Raw genomic sequence first — 23,843 nt, 5'->3', positions numbered from 1 at the left:
ACAATATAATAAATTGAGATTACATTTGGGTTAGTTTTACAGAATAATATGGGTAAAACAATGAGAATGGATACAAACTAGTCACATTTAGGTGACAGTCACAGTTTTCCATCCCAAAATATATTTGTGTGGTTTTGTCTGCCCTGTATCTGTAACCTTTTCACTATCCATGACTTTGCATCCCCGAATGAGCATTTAAATATAGAAATTGGCATGATAGAATTATGGGATGACAACTCTTCAACGTCTGTCTGCCTTTAATCAAGTGTCAATCTTCACCTACACCTGTGATCTTTATCATGCTAGCCTACACATAGATTTTGGTTTACTTGCTACTGCAATACAAGCCACATATTTATTTTCATTTGACTAATGGCATGATACTGCAGTCTAGTACTTGTCTTGCTTGGTCATACATTCTCTACAGGTAGATTTGAACTCTTGAATAGCCCTGAAGTTCAAACATCAGTTGAGATTTGCTGAAACGTGTCTAGGGGGGTCTCTTCTCTAATCAGCTCGGCCGTTAAACACTCCGATGTGATCAGCTCGGGCAGCACACGCCTGAGATGGAACCCTCCATGCTGAGTCTCCCTCTGCCCGGTCTCAGTTCGACCTCCTAGACCAGTCAGATGACATCGGACAACATCCTCATGCACTTAGACACTTGCACCTCAACACATACACACTTCAATTTTCATTAAAACTTTAAACGAAATATTGTTGTGGTGTGGTCCTTGCTAGTCATCAGCACCCTTGGTGAAAGCTGGGTGGATCTGCTTGAGTTTGTAGATGACACTGGTTAGTGGATCCAACTAGTGATGACAAGTCTATCTACTGCAGAGGTGGCAAGACCAGTGTGCTGATGTAACAACCCTCACTTTGGAATGGGATGTTATTTCCTTTGCACAGTGCACAATTGTTCGATTTCAAGTACAGATCTTGGTTTGAAAAGCAACATTGTGTCTTGTCCCAGAAACATGTTTATAAAATGCTACATTCTTTTGATATGTAACAGGATGCTATGTAACATCCAAACATGATTCCATTCTACAGCTTCATCTTTGCAGGGTTGCAAACTAGTCACCTTTAAGTGACAGTGACCTATAAATAGTGTTTTGTGTCTGCGTTGGTATCCGTCACCTTTTTCACACTCCGTGAGTTTGCATCCCTGATCTTTGAATAATTCCATTCATCGCATATCACTGTCTGTCTGGTGTGGCTCTGCTTCCTTCTGCTCCAAGGAAAGAAGACCACAACTTGCCATAAGAAGAAATTGAAGATGCAGTTCGCTGCCGGCTGCCCCCGGCTCCGATAGAACAACTGGCAAAGGGCAATGAAATTGGCTGTTGAATCTGCTCTTTGTTAGCTCTTTGTGCCTTGTGTTTTGATTGTGACAAATTGCAAGAGCTGTTTGATTTGAGAACAAGTGTTTGATTTGAGATCAAATGTGTAGTTGTTTTGTGTCATTGTTCTCACCATACATTCCCTTAACACAATGCAGTAAGACTGCAACTGTATTGCTTTATTGGTGTAATGTGAATAAAAGCACCCCTTTACAAAAAACCTATTATGTCAGTCTTTCCTTGCAGATCTGTACTATCACCTGTCATAAGTAGCCTAAACTGGTTCTCAAAGTGGGGTCCAGAGACCCCTAGGGGTCCTTGAGGGGCTTCCAGGGGGACCCCAGCAAAAAGGGGAATAATTTAATTTCATTATAATTCCACCCATAATTAACACAATGACTTTTAGTCATGGGTTTCATACACTAATAAAACATCTAAAAGCAAACATCTTATGAGATGGAGGACCCTGGGACAAAATCTTATCAAATGGGGGTCCTTGGTCTAATTTGTGTCAGTTTAGGGGTCTTTGACATGAAAGTTTGAGAACCACTGGCCTAATAGCTAGCCGCTTTCAGGACGTGTGTCTGTCATGTAACTGTAACAGAAGTATTATCAGTTATTGTAAGTTACAATAACTGAAGTATTATCAGTTACAATTTGTAACTGATAATACTTCAGTTACAGTGACACGTCCACGGGTCTAGCCTAATGGATAATGATAAAGGCCATTATCTCAGTCTATATCAGTGATTGACGGCATGAAAAGCTGTTTAAGTTTTTAAAGGAGGGCAGACATTACAATTTCAGTCCTTATTCATGTCCTTGTTAATGAATGGACATAATACAGGTGGCTTGGCTTATCCTGAATTTAACCCATTATCTTAGAACGGAACTACCGTGAGGGAGTTTGAGTTTTTACGAACCCGTTTAGGTCCGTTCCAATAGACCAAATCAGCGGGATGTTTACATTTACTTCCGGGTACCCCTGAGGTCCACACATTATAATGGCGGTGGACGGCACAAACTGACGTGTTGAAGACAAAAACAGACAAAGAAGACAAAAATGGTTCGTCCGTGTTGTGTTGTTGTTTAATATCATTCATAACAACACTTTCACTAACGTTAGTGGAGACCAGACTAGCTAATTTACCTGTTGGACCAGACCAGAGTAGACTTGAAGCTAAATTAAATTAACGTGGCGTCAGTAGCTCTTTCTCGCCGAGAAGAGCCTGGTGACGCGAGGTTAGTAGCTCTGTCTGTAACGTTAACTCATTGAATGCCAATGACGACAGCTGTCGTCAATTCAAATACTGACGTAGAGTGCCAAAGACGACGATTGTCGTCAATTGCGTTTTTTGACAGGGGGGGGTCCATCGAAGCCAGATCTATGTCCTGTAACATTTTGGGACATGTTGAATGTCTATAACCTATTTTACCGAGCCATTAGGTGGCGACAGTGCTCTCCAGATGACAGAAGTGTCAAGGAATACAGCCTGACAAAGCCGTGATCAAAGACAAACCGCGCTCATTGCTGTTGGCAAGCAGCCCAGAGCCATCATGTAGATGGCTCTGGGCTGCTTGCCAACAACAATCAATCCACGCACACAACTGCAGCTCCTCTGCCTGTCTGTCTGTCTGCATAGTTTCTTCACACGAGTACCCCATAGAAAGGCAGCACCCAACGCTGAAGGGCCAACCCTACCTGCAGTCGCGTTGGGCATTTCCTCATTGCTGCTGTGAGCTGCCAGGAGAAAACAGAGGCTCCGAATAGACTTTGTGCGTGTGGGGAGGAGTTTACAGCTGACTCGGGGAGAGGCGGGGAGAGGGGGGGACAGGGGGGTGGGGCGCGCATGCACCACAGAACTAAACCAGGTCACATCATCAGAAGATATTATCTAGAGTCAGTGAATGTGCTTGAAATAATGCATTTCACAAAAGGCTGAATATCTCAGCTTCCTGATAGAAAAGCATATTTTTGCTGTTTTTGACCTATCTTCTCCGGCTGATAACTAAAGAACGGAAAATGGTATCAATAAACTTTTTTTTGCTGATGATACAATAGAGTCTCCTTGTTCTTTTTGCGTGTTCGGTGTTTACATAGTAATATCACACAATATTCTGTGGGCCTCGAGAAATCACTGAAAACGCTCTGAAACTCTGGCACTGGGAGCGTCCGTTCTCCAAAAGTGGCTGGCACTCAAGTCTGCAAAAAAACAGCGAGTTTGACAGACAAACAAACGTTATTAGCTAGCTAACACTACATCAAACAAACAGAAGAAAGGCTAGATACGTCGGACAAGCATGTTTACCAACCGTTTAACCATTTAAATTGAAAGTAGTCGGCCGAAAACAGCGAGAGGGTTTGACAGCATTTATTTGACAACACGCACATTTATTTAAACCTGCCGCCTTCCCCAAGTGGTACCCGGAAGTAAATTTGTTTACATGGTGACGTCACGGTGATTTGGTCTATTCGTGCATTCCTTTATAACTGGGGACTGGTAATCTTACGACTTCAAAGGTCATGAGCTGGGCGGTGACGTCATCAGAGCTGGTATGTCCCATTCCAAACTCGTAGGAGTCTCAGCAGCCCCAACCTCAAAAATCCAAGATGGCTGCGCCGCGCAACAACAGTAGTAGTATAATCGTAGTAATGTTGTTTAGCACTTCTGTTTTGTTTGTGTCTCATTAAATCAGCTGTACACACAGCACTGCCTAACTTCTATCTGTGTGGACATGAGGCTGCAGTGTTTGTATGCGCAAATTGCCGCGAAATGCCATGTTGTCAATTTTATTGCTAACAATGGCTAACAATGGCTAGCCTGGCTAGCGACTGGATCTGACCAATGAACAGTGAACTTCCCAGCTCAAGTTTTCTGCAAATGGAACGCTAACAAAACGGATGTGATGTCATTTAGCCTCCACATCCCAGTTATTTTGCGATAAAGGAACGCACCATATAGCTAGCTAGCTTCACCGCTAGTAGCGAGCTGCTATTTTTTCCTGCTGCTGTGTGTGCTTGATGCGGTGTGGAGGAAAGAGGAGATGTGGTCCTTTTTTGCCAGGGATCCTGTCAAAGACTTTGCTTACGAACTTCTGCCAGACACCCAGGAAACGTCTGGATTATGGACACTTCATCGGGGGAAGCGAAAGGTAAAGAGAGGCAAGCAAATCAAGACCGAACCACCGCTAGCTAGTAGAGAGATATTACGAACAGGAGCTCGCTTCGTTACGACTGGTTACGGGGGCCTGTTAGCCAGCTAACGAAGTGTTTGTTCGCTACTTGGATTTGGTCACTAGGCACGATATTTTGCGTGCATGTTTGTCAGACGTGTCTATGTCTTTATTGTATATTCTGATGATTGAATGTCAACGTTGATCGTGTGTAATATCACTCGTTAGGCTGTGTATGTATTGCTAACGAAGTTAGCACAGGCTTTGTTTACTCCGGACGTATTTATCGCCACGTCACCCCGTTTTACCGTTAGCCAAGTTAACAACTATTTACAAACATTTGAAAACGCATACTACGTTATGGATTTCCGGGTGTCAGCACCGACATCGATTGGCTTCACATCCTCAGTCATTATCCTGTAATATCAGTGAGCAGCTGGATCCTGGACTGTCAGCGTCACCACATCGCTGCAATTTAGCACCAGGTTCTGTTCACATCACCATGAAGGATGTTAGCTAATTGTATTGCCTCAGAATAAACTCTGATGACAGACAGGTGACTACTATTGTGCACTTTTTAAATCTGTTTGCTTTGACTGGAACACCAAGCATAATGGTACATGTTTTAAAGTTTAAATTGTCATGTCATTACTACGGAGGACTATTTTCACAGCCTATATGCCTCCATCCCATGTCCCCAGACCAGTGGAGAGCCAGTGTCTGTGTTTGTGTACGAGGTGGCTCAGGGAACAGAGCAGCAGACCCAGCTAGCCAAAGCTGCCTTCAAACGCATGAAGACCCTGCGACACCCTAACATCCTTGCCTACGTGGATGGATTGGAGGTGTGTTTCTCTGAGAGGGAGAGTGATTAGTGATTTTCCACCCACCCATATTTGCTCTAGACACACTACCATTATCTAGTGTTGGAGTACTTGAGACCAGTCTTGGTCTCAAGACCAAGACCACATTTTGATGGTCTTGGTCTCGACTCTCGTCTCAGTCTCACCCTCACCCTCCATCGGTCTTGGTTTTGGACAAGCCGGACTCAGGATTTTTTTTCAAGACCAGTCGAGAGAGACCACACGGCCCATTCTGAGCCAGAAAAAAACCTGTTTTGCATTGTGAAATTATTTTCTACTGTAGACCAACAGGTTTACATTTCAAATAAATGATTGTTTCAGCATAACCACTATAGACTAATGCTTCTGTTAATTAACAGCATACTCCCGCATACGGATCATATACTGTATCATCATACAGGTTATTACATATATATATATAATTACATTCATATAATTTACCAATAAGTGGCTGAAGTTTTTAGGAAGTCATAATTAGGTAGCAGTAAGGTGTTTTTACATGTCATTCTGCCCACTGTGTTGAGCCTTTCTGAAGGTCACTGATATGGAATTGCAGTGTTTCAGATCAAAGGATTGCGTTCTGTTACTGAGTATATACTGTACACAGCCATTTGTAGTTTACTAAAATTCCTAAATAATGATTTATTATGTTAACAGAGCAATAGTGTAAATGTTCATCATTAGAGCCATGGTCTTGAAAATGGTCTTGTATTGTCTCGGTCTCGCCCCCCCCCCACCCTCGGTCTTGACTCGGTCTCGGTTTAGGTAGTCTCGACTCCAAAACTACCATTATCTATATTACGTAAACTGTAAATCAGCTTGCTTACAACATCCCATGTTGCAAATGGTGTGATAGCACAAAATTAACATTACCATATCATCAGTGTCTGTTTTCCATCTCCTCTCCTCTGCATGTTGGCTTTCAGACAGAGGTGAGTGTGAATTGTGTGTGTGTGTGTGTGTGTGTGCGTGTGTGTGTGTGTGTGTGTGTGTAATAGTTGTAATGAGCAGTGTACTACATAATAAGTTATAAGCACCCCATGGCATTTAGTAGTCCAGTTATGTTCTTAAATATCATACATGCAAGCCATTTGAAATATCTAAAAAATAATATTAGCTCCTCTAGATATTTGTAAAATCTACACTTGAAATGGTTATTATCAAGTCACTCCAAACATCACAATTGATACTCGCTAGCAACTCCTTGACAATTTTGCTCGCTTTGTTTGCATTGTCATCATTCTGAAGATGTTAAGTGATTTTCACACCCACTGGAGCTATGCAGCCATTAGCAACTTACCAAAATTCCTTAAACTACAGTAGTACATTTTTCAAGGTAAAGGCCTTTCAAGCTAGAATGTGTGTACGAGCCTGAGCTGTGGTTCAGTCGCTACAGTTAAGTAGAGCTGGATAAATAAATGAATATGTAATTATATGTAATATAATTAATATTTATTTATCTTATGATCTTCTGTTAAATTAAATAAATTAACAGTAAAAAGCAAATACTCATAGACATTTGTCACAAAATGAGATCTGCCAAAAACTGGGGAATATTACTTGAAATTCAGTTTGATTTGACCTTATATTTCATGCAGTAAAATAAGATCAAATTAAATAATGATATGAGTTTGCATATCATCATATATTGATATCAAAATATCTTATGATTACCATGAGATTAATTTTCTCCATATTGCCCTGCCCTGTAGTTCAGTAGCATTGCAATGCAGCTGGAGCTATAAACATGCCACAAAATGTTGCTAATCTTGCTTACTGATGTCTTGCAGACAGAGAAGAGTCTGTACCTGGTTACGGAGCAGGTGACCCCCCTGGCAGTCCACCTGAAAGCCCAGGCAGAGAAGAGCGGCTCTGGGGAGCTGGAGGTCTCCTGGGGCCTGCACCAGATAGTGGTGAGGGAGGGGAGGACTGGAGCACACAAATTGACACTTGCTTTGGTTTGGATGGTTCCCTTGTCAGCATCCCCCCTCTCTCTCTCTCTCTTTACCCACACGTCTCCTGTGTGCCGCCTCCCACAGAAAGCCATCAGTTTCCTAGTGAACGACTGCCACCTTCTCCACAACAACCTGGGCGTGTGGGCTGTTTTTGTGGACAGGGCCGGAGAGTGGAAGCTGGGAGCCTTGGACCATGTCGTCCCAGAGCAGGGCGACCCCAGTGGGGCCTCGCTGCCAGCTCCCAAGGCCGTCTACCCTGACATGGAGAAGTATGACCCACCAGAGACGCCCAACAACACTGGAGAGAAATGGTGAGAGTGAAAGAAGGGAGTGAAGACAAAAAAGTGAGAGGAGTTTGGAAATGTGTCTGAAATGGAGAGGAAGAAGTGGTTTAGAATATGACAGTACCAGATAAGTAATACCATGTAAATGTACCTAAATGGGGCGTGGAAATGATATTAAACCCATTTTCCTTCTGAATCATCCTATGCATTTGACTTGACCTCTGTGTGTTTGCGTGTTGTTCCAGGGCAGGGGAGGTGTGGCGGCTGGGCTGCCTGATCTGGGAGGTGTTCAACGGGCCACTGCCTCGTGCCTCCTCCCTTCGCTCCCTGGGAAAGGTACCTCACTCAACAGTTCCCACTCCCTATTTACTTATTGTCACCATCATGCATATCTAAGCATGGGAGAGCCCCTGAGCCATATCTTTGCTAGTTTCTAGCACTCAAAATCGAATTCTTTTCTTTTACCACTAGGTCGCTGAAACACATCCTTTGTTTGATTTACTGACCCAGTGGTAATTAAAAGAAGAAGAAAATTTGAGTGCTAGAAACTAGCAAAGATAACGCTTGCCCTTGCACTGGGCATAAGATATGGCCCTCTATCTTACCACATGCGACTTGCCTCATGATGTATGTATGTATGTATGTATAATGTGTATGTGTGTATATATATATATACAGTATATATAATACACACACACACACACATTTTGATTGCTTATAGCCCAAAGTTATCCTTGTGACATGTAGATGACACAGTCATGCGCTGGGGATATTGAATGGTGTTGTTCACAGTGTGGTGTGCTGTCCTCTCTGTGCCCCCAGATCCCCAAGGCGCTGGTTCCTCACTACTGTGAGCTGGTGGGGGCAAACCCCCGCGCTCGCCCCAACCCGGCCCGTTTCCTGCAGAACTGCCGGGCCTCTGGAGGCTTCCTCAGCAACAGCTTTGTGGAGAGCAACCTCTTCCTGGAGGAGATCCAGGTACACACACACCTTACAAGATATAAACCAGGCTCTGCATAAAGCATATAGCATGTATGTTACAAAATAATTGTTTTGACTGTCGTACATACGTGCAAGGAGGAAATGACTTCTCTTAAGCCCAATTTATGCTTTGTCTCTTCCACACTTTTGAAACTGTCTCTCGACGGATATGACGTCTTTAGCGGAGAAAAGTGTCTCTCAACACTTTTCTTTGGTGTCGCGTACCTGGAGAATGTTGACACCGCCATATTTTGTCACGCACTGTAATTGGCTAGAGATAAGAGTTTCGTCAGTGTAGCAGTGTTTGTGCAGTGACCCATCTATAGTAATATAATATCTATGGTTTCGTCTCTGACAGCAAGCCTGCCCGGGCCAGCAGCTGCCTTCCCCAGTGCAAAGAGACAAGGCTTGGTGTGGGCGGAGTCAGGGCTCGGTGTGGGCGGAGTGGAGGTCTGGAGAAGCGTAGCGATTATAGGAAAAGAGGAGCGAGCCATTGTCTGACAAAAGTGATGCGGGGAGATAAAGATGGAGGGTTATGTTTTTGCATTGAAGACTCGGGCAAGATGTTTTTACAGTGATTTGAACTCGGAGGAAGGCAAACAGCCGTTCCTCCTCGGAGTGAAGCAGAGGGGCGAGACGCTGTTGCTGTGGGAGGGGCCGGCTCACTGTTACCGTGGAGACAACTTTTGCCAAAGTATAAATTAAAAACAGTGTGCGACTCTTTAATTTCTGTCGTGAGACACTTGTAAAAATGTTGAGCGTCCTATCATAAATAAGGCTTTAGGCAGAAGCTACCTCTACTGACAAGCAGCAGATGAACACAATATATAAAGTTTTTTTTCCCCTTGTTTCTTTTAAATGTGAAAATGAACATTTGGTATAATTTGTCATATATTTGAAAACATCTCCCTAAATTATCCAATGTAGTCCTTTTATACCTCATCTCTCTCTCCCTCATGGGCATATTACTAGGGGTTTAGGTGGGTAAGATCCATTTGTGGGGCTGCGCGCTCACAATGGACATTTGTGTTCATACATACACCCCATCCAAGTAACGTCTGGATATCTTCAGGAGTTCACTGCATGTCTGAAAAGGGCTTCTCTCTGTCTATTTGTGTCTACCTCTCTCACTCTCCTCTCCATCTTTCTAGAAAGAGTTATGGCATGGAAAATCAAAAGCACCATCAAATCTGAATCCAGATCCTGGATGTCAAAACGTTTTGAGAAGAATGTCCTATTTAAGTGTTTTTTTTTCTTTGTGTACGTTCAGATCAAGGATCCGGCAGAGAAGCAGCAGTTTTTTCAGGATCTGAGCGACAACCTGGACTCCTTCCCCGAGGACTTCTGTAAACACAAGGTCCTCCCGCAGCTACTCACCGCCTTCGAGTTTGGCAATGCCGGCGCCGTAGTCCTCACACCGCTCTTCAAGGTGACTCTCGGGGACATTTTCACACGAGTTTCTCTTTCAGTCAGTGTCTTGATGCCACTCAGGGCCTTTCAACACTTTTATGCCAAAGAAAGTCAGATCAAAGCCACAATGCCAGGGAAGTCATATTTAAATGTGATACGAGCAGTGGAGAGTCTCCATCACTGACCGTTGTCTGTCTCTGTCTCACTCTCTCTCTGTCTGTCTCTCTCTCTCTGTGTGTGTGTCTCTCTCTCTCTCTCTCTCTCTCTCTCTCTCTCTCTCTCTGTGTCTCTCTCTCTATCTGCCAGGTGGGGAAGTTCCTGTCAGCAGAAGAATACCAACAGAAGATCATTCCAGTCATCGTGAAGATGTTTTCCTCCACAGACCGAGCAATGAGGATAAGACTGCTGCAGCAGGTACTTGTCACAATATGGCTTGTAGATACTGTGTCCGTACTCATAGGTAGTGCTTCCACCTAGCATGCACACCTCAAATTGCGTTATTTGAGATGCACTTGACTTGACGTCAAAGGTCATTGAGTGTAATTAACCTGAGAACACAAAGCTCATTGAGTGTAATTGAAGGATTTGGAGCCCTTGACTAAACAGCTGACTGTAACTGGAAAGTCCACTCATGTCTAAACTTGCAGCCTATGACCAAATTGTTCAGAGCTATTTAAATGATTTATGTTTTGTCCACGTTTCATATGAAAGAACATGAATGATATGAATATTTTGCCAGAACGATTTGTCTGCTCTCTTATTCATTAGAAACAGTGCGTTTTAAAACGCCACACTTATCCAACCAGCTGTCCCAAGATAGAAAGGGAACAAAACCCCAGTGCTAAGTGGGGCCAGCAGGATATTCGTTCCCCAACTGCTTCCTTCCCCCAGGATGAAAACACATGAGCTATCAGTATTTCTCCTGTCTTCCTCAGATGGAGCAGTTCATCCAGTATCTGAACGAGGCGGCAGTCAACTCCCAGATCTTCCCACACGTCGTCCACGGCTTCACGGACACCAACCCTGCCATCAGAGAACAGACTGTGAAGGTAGGATGCACACTCAAACCACCACGTATCACTAGTTACACCATATGATTTCTATATGCTTAGTTCTCCGTCTGCTGCAGCCAATGCGATCCCCACTCTGCGTGTGTCCCTACCATCCTGCAGTCCATGCTGCTGCTGGCTCCCAAGCTGAACGAGAGCAACCTGAACCAGGAGCTGATGCGCCACTTCGCCAGGCTGCAGGCCAGAGATGAACAAGGCCCGATCCGCTGCAATACTACCGTCTGCCTGGGCAAGATCGCTCCCTACCTCAACTCCGGGGTAAAGTACACCTTCAACAGTGTGACGCGGGGTTAGAAATACAATTGATGCATTGAATGCGTGGCTAAAGTTCATTCATGTCAAAATGAATGCCTCCATATTCATGTCGTAAACATTTAGTCAGTGAATCAGTCGCAAAGGAAAATGTTTTATTATGATTGACAGCCACAGGCATTCGTTTTCAGCTCAAGGTTTTTGACATCGTCCTTCCTATCCATTTTAACCTTTCTCTCCATCACCCCTCTCTCCTCACAGACTCGACAGCGCGTGCTGATCTCGGCCTTCTGTCGAGCCACCAAGGACCCCTTCCCGGCCTCGCGCTCTGCCGGCGTGCTGGGGTTTGCTGCCACGCACAACTACTACAGCGTGACGGAGAGCGCCGCCCGCATCCTGCCCACCCTCTGCGCCATCACCGTCGACCCCGATAAGACCGTCAGGGACCAGGTTAGAGCCAGTGATCATCGGAGGCGTGGGGACTAGATTGTGTCTGGTGTGGCTTTTACACTCGACTGCAAAGTCATTGGTCACGAGAATACTTTACCAAGACAAGTTAGTCTAAGTAACTCCTTAACCTATTATCCACTTCAAAACGATGTTGATGTTGATGGTTTGTGCTGCCAAGTGTGTTGTCCATCAATGACGACAACCCTTTTGGCAGCTTTTATGTGCGCTAACACAAATGAAACGGTCTAAAAGAAAAACCTAAGTAATAACATTAAACTTTTTTTTTTTTTTTTTTTTGCATTTTAGCCTTTATTATATTAGTGAACAGCAGAGTAAGAGGATGTTACAAGACTCAGAGGATGTTGGCCAAATATCTGCAAGCTAGTCAAGAGCAGCATGCAGGTCATAACTGACTCACAATCTTGACAGGTAGGCAGTTTTATGGGATATTTGAATACCTATAATTATTTTCGGAACGTTGCTGACATAGGCCTATACGTGGCACACTGGTTAGATGATTTAGCTTAAAACAAGGCAGTAATGCAAAACCCCAGGTGAAATCACAGGACGCGGAGGTCAGATGCACCTTGTGCTGTGATCAACTCTGCCAATGCTCTCTCCTCACATTACCCGTCTCTTTCTGGGTTATGGATTCAGCCTTGCCTCGTCATCTGCTCTGAATGGAATTTTGTGTTGTCACTGAACTGTGCTGCTTTGTATCCGCTCAGTATGTGTGTTCTCCTCCCCTCCTGCCTCTGCCAGGCATTCAAAGCCATCAAGAGTTTCCTTTCCAAGCTGGAGACGGTGTCAGAAGACCCAACCAAGCTGGCTGAAATAGGTATGCAACACACTAGTGCATTGTGTTGCAACGTCCTGTCTCCATAATGATTTCTATTCAGCCTGTAGCCTTTCTACCCGGTTGTCTTTACATCATTTCATTTTCAAGGCGAGTGCAGTATTGTCAACAGAATGAATGGACATGTGTTTTTATGTTCTACAATGTAGAATGTCAGTGTTGTTAAATCATGTAGAATCTACATGATTTAACAACGTTGACATTTGCATTTCCTGTTTCTGTGTCTTAACGAGCCATGCTGATTGGCGTGGAATGTACTCATTTGAAATCCTCTTCCCCCGTCCCGCAGAGAAAGACGTGACCTCGTCCGCTCAGCCTGCAGGTGGATCGTCGAGCTGGGCGGGCTGGGCGGTGACGGGTGTGTCGTCGCTGACCTCCAAGCTGATCCGCACCGCGCCGGGGGCAGAGGGGGGCACGCCGGGAACGCCGGGAGAGAATAGCGCCACAGCCCAGGACACGCCCCCGGCCAACGCTACTGATGGAGCACTTGCCCCTGGTACGGAGAGGAGGGGGCATCGGAAGCAATTTTATTCTCTACCTTTCCCCCCATTGATGATAGCTCTCTAATAGGAGACAAATGCACTATGCAAGGCGTCATTATTGGAAATCAGCCAATAAGGTTTAGCACTCAAACAGTATTAAGAGTGAAATAGTGGTGTTGGTTTGTTTACAGGGTGTCTGTGGGTCCTTAAAATGTCTGAAAGTCTTAAGTGATCTTAATTTGAAGAATTCAAAGAATTACAATTCAATTAAGTTATGTCTTATTTCACCATGCAATGACAGTCCACTCTTAGATTAATACAGAGCAGGGTGAGCAGTACAATGTTCTTTTCCCCCATTGTATCTGCGTGACCAAAACCGATTGGGGCATCGCACCCTGTAATGATTGATTTCTTGTTTCCGTACACTAATCGTTTTAAGCTTATTTAGCTACATTTAATTGGAAGTAGGCTGTGTTTTTCCAGTGTTTCTTTATTTTCTATTTTAAATTTAAATTGGTCTTAAATTGTCTTCATTAAGGCTTTTTGAAATCTTCAGATGCCCTGGTTTACAATTACAGATAGCCTTTTTCTTCTTAGTATTTTAAATGGTGTAACTGTAGAGAGCCCGACTCTTCACCCCAGAAGAAAACGGACCTAATCAAAGTCAATCACTGTAGAGAGGCAGGACAGAGAGCTCAGAGAGAAACTATATATAGCAGCAGAATGGGACCTCTGCAGTCCTAAGGTAAGTCGGATAACGGTTTGACTTTCCTTCCCTTATAACCTGCTTCCCACCCCATAGTAATACCTGGCTGTGCTGCTCCAGTGTTTAAATGGATGGTATATGTACACCCTCTCTCCAGCCTCAGAAACAGTGTTGTATGAATAGGAGCATGCATATATTTGCTTACTAATCCTTACAGGACTTGACGCTGTGTAGCTGACGTCTTGTTCAGCTGCTGCTGTTCATTCTCTCTCCTGAGAGTGTTTGCTCTTCCTCTCTGTGTTTTTCTATGGCAGGCTCTGAAGCTAAAACGCCGCAGGCCTCTCTGACTCACCATGCTGCCTCTAGCCTTGCCAACCAATCACAGACTGCGGAAGTGACGGACAATGATGTGGAGCCAACGGGAGACCGCTGGGACGAGGAGGAGGACTGGGGAAGCCTGGAGGTAGTACTGCGCTTCTGATTTGAAAGTGAAAATTGAATATTCTTATTGAGAAGTACTACATATTTTGTAATGTAAGATCTCATAAACTGTTGACTCCTTTTTTCACAAAGGACCCAGAGAAGGCCCATACAGAACCAGATGACTGGAACACCGACTGGTCAGGCATGTCGTCATCCAAAAAGAAGGCCAATGACAGAGGAGTATGTGCTATAATGCATTATATAATATTACCACTACTGATACCACCACTAAAACTACTACTACTACTACTGTTAATAATAAATCTACTATTTCTAGTACTCTGACCAATTCTCTAATTAATCACAACTAAAATCTAGTTAGTTGGTTATCCTGCTGAGGTAGTGATAATATGTAATTTCCGCACTATAAGCCGCACCGGAGTATAAGCCGCAGCAGCAAAATTGCCTGTTTGTTACATATATAAGCCGCACCGGACTATAAGCCGCAGGTGTTTTAATGTTTTTTTTTTTTATTGTGTTTTAATTAGGGATGCACGATATATCGGCAATCATATCGGTATCGGCCGATGTTAGTCATTTTTTAACATATCGGTATCGGTCCGATGTTGCAATGTTAATATCGGTTATCGGTATCAGCCAATTTCTTCACATTGAGATGAAATAATGCAGTAAATCTATGATTTATGGGCTTTTACAAATGTTTTTGAAATAAAGAAATGTATAACTTTTTCAAATTCAGTGTTTACATGTGTTTTTCAGTATGTACAAAATTTTATTATCATAGAAATGTGTTTTTATACAGATCATATCGACATCGGTAAATATCGGTTATCAGCCATAACAGCAATCTTAATATCGGTTATCGGCATCGGCCAAAATGTTCATATCGGTGCATCCCTAGTTTTAATGTTTAATTACCATATGTAAGGGTTCATGCACAGAGGGGATTGTCGGGAAAGAGATGGCTGTTTGAGGAAGCTCCCATTTATTAACATTTCAACAAAACAACATAACACAACACCACCTGTGTTTTTTTTTACAGTGCACACAGTGTCCGCGGTGTGGTGAAAAGAGGGCAAGAGAGGAAATTAAAACAGAAGTGGATTTATAGTTAGAAAGAGTGCTAAAGAAGAGATTTTTTTTTTTTTTTTTTTTTTTGAAAAAATCCATAGATAAGCCGCACCGTTATATAAGCCGCAGGGCCAAAAAACGGGGAAAAAGCCGCGGCTTATAGTCCGAAATTTACGGTAATACAAATATGTTATCTCGGCTTGATGCTCTACAAGTGTCGGGTAACTTTTTCTAATACTAAAATCTGATGTGGTTTTCTCGTATATACATTTGTTCTTTCAAATGGATAAAAATATATCATAGCTCAAGCAATTTTACATTAAGACCCACAAGTCTATTGAATACTGAAAATCATGTTAGAAGGAGTCTCTTGTGCTTCAGCCCTCCACAAATGGAGGTCGGTGCTGTCAGGAGTGGACAGGACAGTATTAACAACAGTTCAATGAGTAAACCCAAAGAGCATCCTGGAGCACTCGATTCACTGGAAAATAGTTTTAATAAGGTGCCAGTGACTAACGATGCAGACAGCATCTTCATCACAATCAGTTTGACTTTGACTCTGATGAAGACGCTGTCTGCGTCAAAACGCTAGTCGCTGCACCTTATTAAAATCATTTTCCAGTGAATCGTGCTCCAGGATCCTCTTTGGGTTTACCCATTGAACTGTTGTTACTGCAAAATCATACTTTAAATACTTGTTTTCAGCAGTAGAAAAAAATATTTTTTGCTTTATCCCTGTACTGTAATCCGCTCCTCTCCATTTTGATCCTTCATCTTCCGTCTAACTTCCAGGCGGGCCGCTCGTCGTCCACCGCGGCGGTGAAAAAGCAGAGCTCTGACTGGAGCAGCTCGGGCTGGGACGCCGACGACAGCTGGTCCAACGAGAAGGAGGGCCAGGGCCAGAGCTCGCCGGGCGAGGAGGGCTGGGGCAACGACTGGGCGGAGGAGGATACTGAGAGGGACTTGGCCAATAAGACGCTCCCCCTGCCGGAGGGGGTGCGGCTCGCCAGCGAGTACGACTGGGCCAGCGGCGGCACGGCGCAGGGGGGCGGCGGCCAGAACGACCTGTTTGCCAGCGTGTCCCAGAGAAACCCAGCCGGTGCCACTGCCACGGTGAGGAGGAGGGATGGGGGAAACAAAGACAGAGAGACAGATTAAGAGATGAAACTTGTTGATGAGAACCTGATCTGAAGGAATACGTGGACATGAAGGGGCAGGGAAAAAAAAAGTTGTGATTCGGAATGGTGAGGAGAATGTGTGTGTTTTGTGCCTGTCAGGGTGGAGACGGCTGGGGCTCTGAAGCGGTGGGAGACTGGGGCGCTGAGGAGAGCTGGGAGTCTGTGGATGGAAGCCAGGGTAAGCGTCTCCATGTGTGTCACATGTACAATGCTGTTTTCAATTCTCTGTCATTTGTGTCATATCAAAGTAGTTGAAGCAGTCGCACACACATCCAACAAAGTAAAGCAGGTGCAGGAACCAAAAACCAGTCTACATTCAGACATGTCTGAGGAACGTCACTTGCTTGTGGATGGCTAAATAAATGGTAAACGGTCGGGAGCTCAGTGTGCGGATCTTCTTTATTGTTTCTTGTATTTGTGTCATATCACAAATGCTCCACAATCTCGCAAGCATGGCTGAAACGCACCAATGATAAAGACGCACTCACACTGCACCACATGTACAGTATGTCTAATTAGGCTGATTTGAAAAGGGAACAGCTCGTTAAGAATGTGTGATGTTAGACGGCCGTTGAATAACTCGTCTTTTCCACCAGGCCTCAGCAAGGCCGAGCTGTCAAAGAAGAAACGGGAGGAGAGGAGGAAGGAGCTGGAGGCAAAACGGGCAGAGCGCAAGGCTGCTAAAGGTCCTCTCAAACTGGGCGCGCGCAAACTGGACTGACTGGGACCGGAGGAAAGAGACAAGAGTCGGACGGGCCGGATGCAGAGTGCAATGACTGGACCCTGACCCCCAAGGGATGGAGGAAGCACAGGGGCGCAAGGGATCCACATTCCTGGAGTAAAGGACTGGTGAAGAGACACCTGTGAACCCGTCTGCAGTCACCAGCACGGAGGCTGCCCGCTGGCTGAGCAGAGGAGAGTTGTACTGTTGCTCAGTAGATGGTGCTCTGCCTTGTGATTCTCTACCTTTCTGATGGGTGAAGCAGCATTATTGTGGATGGGGGAGGGCTGCCTGTATCCTTCCAGAAGAGAAGGGTTGAAAAGAAAGATAGAGAACCAGACAGCAGCAGAAGTCGATCAGACTATCAGGGGAAACTGCGCATCACACAATTTTCCCCCTTACATCTTTTTTTATATATATATACAAAAGTCACAATGTTGCAGTTGTAAAGTAAATGTACATAAATAGTGCATCTTGTCTTAAAATGACATGAAGAAAAGACTTTTTTTATGGAAATATATATAGAGTAATATACCACAATTTCAGATTCAAATGTGTATTAAACCAAATGGTCAGTACACAAACAAACACACAGACAAACAAACAGGATATAAATGTTTTAGATCAGTTGTCACTAACTCCAGAATGAAGACTTTGTGGAAGTCTGTCCATGCATGCACTTGTATATGTGTGTGCTTTACCAAACGCTCTCATGGCAAGGAACTTCAAATGTGCTCAGTTCACTTTGCTCCTGGTATTTGACTGTACTGAACCATCCTGACAGGTGACACATTTGACTGCTTCCAGGTCTGGAGATGAGGAACATGCATTAGATACACTAGAGCCATAGAAGAGCAGTCAGGCCAGTGAAATAAACAGCCAAATCCAGGCTTTTTAAGAGGCAGTTCAATCTGTGTTTTCCATGACATGATTATGTATTCCATGAGGTATGGTGTTGGGTTTACACTACACAATGGAAAAAGTTTTATTTCATGTTTCCATGGTCTTGTCATCCCATTGTACAAGTATAATCCTAAAGATGCCACTAGAAACCAACCTGGGGAAATAAGTTCTGCCTATCAACAATTGTGTGCATTGTTGGGGGAGGTCAGGGAAGGAAATATAACTTTGCTTTTCTCTTTTATTTGTGCCTTTATTTTATTGCTGATCTTTTCTATCACTAGAAGTTCAGGTAGAAATTCCACAAGCGGCCCTGAAGTGTCTTATTCCACCAGATTCTGTATCTTCATCATTTTTCGACGTGAGCCCATAGTCCCGTTCTCAGATGGATATGGTGCTCTAGGCCTGGTGTTCTCTACCATAAGTGCTGTATATGGATCACAGTCTACACGAGTGGTCAGGTAATGAGCTGTGCTGCGTCACTCCTAATGATATAGACGGTTTTAACTTTACAACAAAAAAATTGAACCCCAGCTCACTTCCTGTTGCAGTGTTTGGAAAAAACATGAAAAAACAAAAAGAAGCAGAGCAGGACTGACAATTCTGTGAAAACAGTCGATAGACCTGGGCATTATGCGGCCCGGGGGCCAGACTCTGCCCTCCTGATGGTTCTGCCTGGCCCGGGAGGTCTAAGCCCCCGTTCACACTACACGGCGAAGCAACGCTCAACCTAAGCTCAATCTACGCTGAACCCACAAGTTTCATTTAAGTTTAAGTTTGTTAACAGGCGAAGCCGTTCACACCACCTGCGCGCGTGTCACGCTGAAGCCTCGTGCCTTGCTCAAGCAATAAGTTCAGGGTTCACGCCTGTTTTCCAAGCGTGACGCATCAAGCCAGGCATGAAGTCAATGGGAGTTGTGGGCGGGTTCAAGGCACGGAGAGGAAAAGAGAAGGCTTCTTGTGTGAACAGTTAGGCGTCCGTTCAGCTTGTGCCTGCTTCATGGTTCAGTTCCACTTAGGTCCGGCGTCCTGTGTGAACAAGGGCTAAGACAAATCACACCGTTTTACTTGGCTAGAGAAATCGAATGAAATTACCTAAATTGGCTGTTTGGAGTGATTTTCAAATATAGTAAATGCTGAATAATAAGAGCACAGTATGTTTTCTATAATTTAAGCTAGTGATAAAATTAGAGGTCCCATGACAATATTTTCTCGCCCCCCGGCAACAATCTGTGTTTCTCATGTGGCCCCCATGAAAAATAATTGCCCACCCCTGGTCTATAGTGAGGATGGATCTTTAATATTGGCGTTTGTTCCTTGATGGAAGAATGGCCAGTTGCATCATTTTACAGGGAATCTAAAATATGTACCATGTGAGCTACTCTAAAACATCAAATAAAGAAAAACAGAACTAATACATATTGTAAGTATATTTATTAGGGGTTCAAGCCCCGAAGGGCCTGGAAACCCTATTGTATTTGCTATGTTTTTATTCTTATTCTTTTCCTTCTTCTGTAAAACTGTATACACGTCAGAAACCCTAAGGACCACAGTAACCAAACTTTGCACATGCGTTGGAAATGTCACTCACTACTCAGAAACAAAAGATTACATCAATCTACCAATCTTTGGTGATATAACAGCCCAATTCACGTTTTGAAATGATCTCCCACGGAGGAGAGAGCAGAGATCCAGGCTAACCCCCAGATCTCCCTTGGGGCCCTGGGCCCAGCCCTACAGAGAACCCTTCAGCAGAATGTGAATGGACGGTTACTGTTGATGCTGGGTGACAGAGTTGTCCACGCCTCCCTACAATATTGAAAATAAGACGAGCCGTTCTGGCTGAGCTAGACAGAGTTAAGCCACCTCAGAACCTCTGGGAATACAAGGCGGTTAATGAAGGGGAAGGCTATATTCTTGCTGTATGCACTGAAGAGCTCTCCTCATCTCACACTCTTATACTTGTATCTGTATCTGATGTCACTCGTCCAATTGTGGTTTTTGGTTACACTCGGGCAATTGTGACATAACTGATGATGTTAGACATTGTGACATTGTGATGTCATCAGTGAGTGATGTCATCAATTATGCAAAGTTGGGTAATTGTGCACTGGGCATAGCAAAGAGCAGAGATGTCACAATGCCATCAGTGATGTCACTCAAGCAATTGTGGTTTTTGGTTACACTTAGGCAATTGTGACATCACTGATATCATAGACATTGTGACATTGTGATGTCATCAGTAAGTGATGTCATCAGTGATTGAGTGTTGATGTCATAGGCGTTGTGACATAATCAGGCTTGAACCCCTGGTATTGGCGCTTGCGGCTATATTATTATATTAATTATTTGTTCCTAACGTCCACCACCAATTATCTAAAATGTTAAATGTGTCAGTAAAATTGCATAAATATATAATAAATGTCACTTTCAGGAAGTGTAAAGAGCATTAGGTAATTAGGGCAGAAATGGGCAAAAAATGACTAATTAGTGGCCAAAATGACTCAATAGGTTGTGCAGGCTCACTTGCTCTTACCACATCACTGATGATGTCACAATGCCTATGACATCATCAGTGATGTCAGAATGCACAATTGCTCAAGTCACCTCCGGGACACAAATTGAAACAGAGAACATTGCCCACATGCTCCCTTTTATAATATAGATAGATGGAGATTAACAGATGGAGATTGGAGACAGTTTCCTTGCCATGGCCTATTACCAACCAGAGTGGGCGGGGCCAGGCAGGGACATACATACCTTCGCCGTCCTGGGGGGTCAGTTGGGGAACAGCGCTCGCGGCTCGGCGGGGTGAAAAAATAGTTTCTGCCCTGACAAGGTAAGGTACGTCAAGGGAATTTAAAATCATATTTATTTTGTTAAATTTCGATATTTGCTTGACAGTGGTATGCCTTCCACAGTCAACGGACATTCGTTTCATTGCTAACGTTAGCTAACATTGACTAGCTAGCAGACGCTGTCAGGTGGAGACGCTTCTTGACAAAGACATTTCTATTTCTGGATATAAAAAAAATAGTAGCTTCTTGAAAACTAGTTACACAAGTTTAAATAATGTCGATATGATTTTTTACAACAATTTATTTCCGGTTGGATTTGATCATTGACTCTGATTTGATTAAGAATAATCACACAAGTTACTGTATTAGCTATCTAGCGTTATGTTATAACATTACTTTATCTAAAAACCTCGTTAGCTAGCTAGCGTTAGCTGACTAGCGCAGTGGTTCTCAAACTTTTTCACGTCAAGAACGCCTAAACTGACACACATTACTACGCTCGGACGCCCATCTGATAAGATTTTAGCCTTTGTGACGCCCTCCCACTCTCTGGCCCTGTCTTGCAGGAGCCTGGTGTTGGAGTCGTTAGGCTGATTGGGTGCACCTACCATCGGCCCGGTGCACTCATTGGGCTTAAGAAGACCTATTTAAATCATTACTAAAAACTAGGGATAATAACTAAACACAAACTACATTAAACAAACGAAGAGAACAAAAATGGCGCGGGCCCAGGTGGACCCAATTCGACCCAACACCAGACTCCTGCAAGACAAGGCCAGGGGAGGGTCGTCACACTTTTGCTGTATGAAACCCATGACCAAAATACTCTATACTACATTACTGTCATTGTTGGATATAAATTACCCCATTTTGTTTGGGACCCCCTGGAACCCCGTCCTGGGGTGGGGGGCTTACTGGACTATCTAGCTGTGTTACTTTATTTATTTATTTTCCCCAATTTTTTTAATAGAACAATAAACGAACAAGACAAACAGGCTCAGACACAAATAAAAATAAAATACATACATCAATGACATTTGGCATCATTAACGTGGTGCTACCAGCTACAAAAGATGCTTATATGCTTGTGAGGGATATTACGCATAGGACCCCACCAAAGGGGTCCACATGAAACAGACCGGGCAAGCTGTCCATCACCCCCAACCTTAGTCACCGCTCACTAATCATTTTTAACCTCGTCAAAGTAGCCCAGAAACGGCTCCCAAATAGTGAAGAACTTTCTAAGCGAGTTGGTTCTCAAGAACCTGAGTCTCTCCATCTGTATAACAGAAACCATGTCCATCAACCATACTTGAAAAGAAGGTGAAGAGGAGGACTTCCATTCCTTCAGATCTAGCTGTGTTACTTAATGAGTGTATTTGTCAATAACCGCCTACTTTGACATTCAAATAGTAACATTGCTGAACATTGTCACGTGTATTTATTTAGGAAATACTAGACAGGAAAATAAAGCTGTGTGTGTGTGTGTGTGTGTGTGTGTGTGTGTGTGTGTGTGGGTGTGTGGGTGTGTGTGTGTGTGTGTGTGTGTGTGTGTGTGTGTGTGTTTGATCCATAGATTGGTTTGATCGTTCGGACAGGCCTAATAGAGGAGAGCCCCTGCAGGATATACTATAAAACCAAACAGAAGAAGTCATGATGTGAGTGTGGATGTACTGAAGTAGATCATCTGCAATGTAGATCTGTGGTAGACCTATCTGCTGATTTCTACATTGCAAAAAAAAAAGAGTTAATCAACCGGTTGACCGAATGAATACTGAAACCAAAGTGAATGAAATTAGTAATGTAGTTTTACCTATGAGCTATTGAAATGGATGTAATTACAATTACAAATGAACTAAACAACAAATGAAACAAGGTGGTGTGTGTGTGTGTGTGTGTGTGTGTGTGTGTGTGTGTGTGTGTGTGTAGGGAATTAAAGGAGATGCTTGAAAGAATAGCTGAGCTTGAGCATAGCCAGAACCAGCTTAAGAAAGAGAATGCTCAGTTGAGGCAGTGGCTGGAAGTCGCAGATGAGGATTTGGCAAGGCTGCGCTTGGAGATTGCTGCGCTCTCAAACCAAGTGACGAGGTAACCAGTCACACGTCAGCTTTCAAACCAAGTGACAAGGTAACCAGTCACACGTCAGCTTTCAAACCAAGTGACAAGGTAACCAGTCACACAACGTCAGGCCCTCTCTTTTCCTCAGCAGTAGGTGTGTCTGTACTCGCCACATTCCTGCTCCCACCACAGTGGTTAGTGTTGCTGTGGGTCCAGTGGCTGGATGCTGTGGTGGGTAAAGTGTCCAGAGGAGGGATTAATCATTATGTTAAAAAAAAGACATACAAAATAGAAAATACAAATTGTGGGTTTTTACATAATATACTTTAGGTCTTACTCAACAAGTGAATCAACCAAACAACCCACACTGGATTGCTACACTGCATGGCTTTCTTATTCCTCTGTATAAGTTGTGAAAGTAAAATTTCTTCCTTATGGTGTTAAATCATTTCAGCAAAAAAAATGAAAATGGCACATAGTTAATGTGTTAATATGTTTGATTGGTAAAATTCTTAAAATTAACATCCCTAGTCCGGAGCTTGTAGACCTGTGTGTTTGTCTCCAGCACAGAGATGTCCAGCGGCGATGTAGAGCTGGCTGAAGCAGAGCTCTGCAGGGTCAAGAGCCTCCTGGCTGAGGAACAGGAGATGAAGAGACGCTGTGAGAAGGAGATCCAACAGTGGGTGAGTGACCAGACCTTTCCTCACTGCCTTATCCTGTCCTCTCTTCACTCTCATGGTGAAGACAACCAATCACATTCTGCTCAGACTCATCCATCAACCAATCACTTTCTGCCCAGACTCATCAAACTTTGACCCACAGAAAGGCCTGTGTGCTTGTTGAAGCTGCA

General features: G+C 43.8%; 1 protein-coding gene across 1 annotated transcript; it reads left to right on the top strand.

Moving 5' to 3' along the window:
• Positions 1–4,241: 4,241 nt before the first annotated feature.
• Positions 4,242–19,532, top strand: scyl1 (SCY1-like, kinase-like 1). The gene is made up of 18 exons (XM_083651681.1): positions 4,242–4,496; positions 5,219–5,359; positions 7,168–7,290; positions 7,417–7,643; positions 7,862–7,952; positions 8,439–8,594; positions 9,868–10,026; positions 10,314–10,421; positions 10,943–11,056; positions 11,180–11,335; positions 11,591–11,779; positions 12,542–12,617; positions 12,925–13,131; positions 14,138–14,286; positions 14,397–14,486; positions 16,131–16,451; positions 16,616–16,694; positions 17,113–19,532. Exons 1-18 carry the CDS (start codon positions 4,389–4,391, stop codon positions 17,235–17,237), a joined length of 2,619 nt encoding a protein of 872 aa, XP_083507807.1. The 5' UTR covers positions 4,242–4,388; the 3' UTR covers positions 17,238–19,532.
• The last annotated feature ends 4,311 nt before the right edge of the window (positions 19,533–23,843 follow it).

This window comes from Poromitra crassiceps, assembly GCF_964638095.1.
Source record: "Poromitra crassiceps genome assembly, chromosome: 15".
NCBI lineage: Eukaryota > Metazoa > Chordata > Actinopteri > Beryciformes > Melamphaidae > Poromitra > Poromitra crassiceps.
This window is presented reverse-complemented; position numbering and strand designations above follow the sequence as displayed.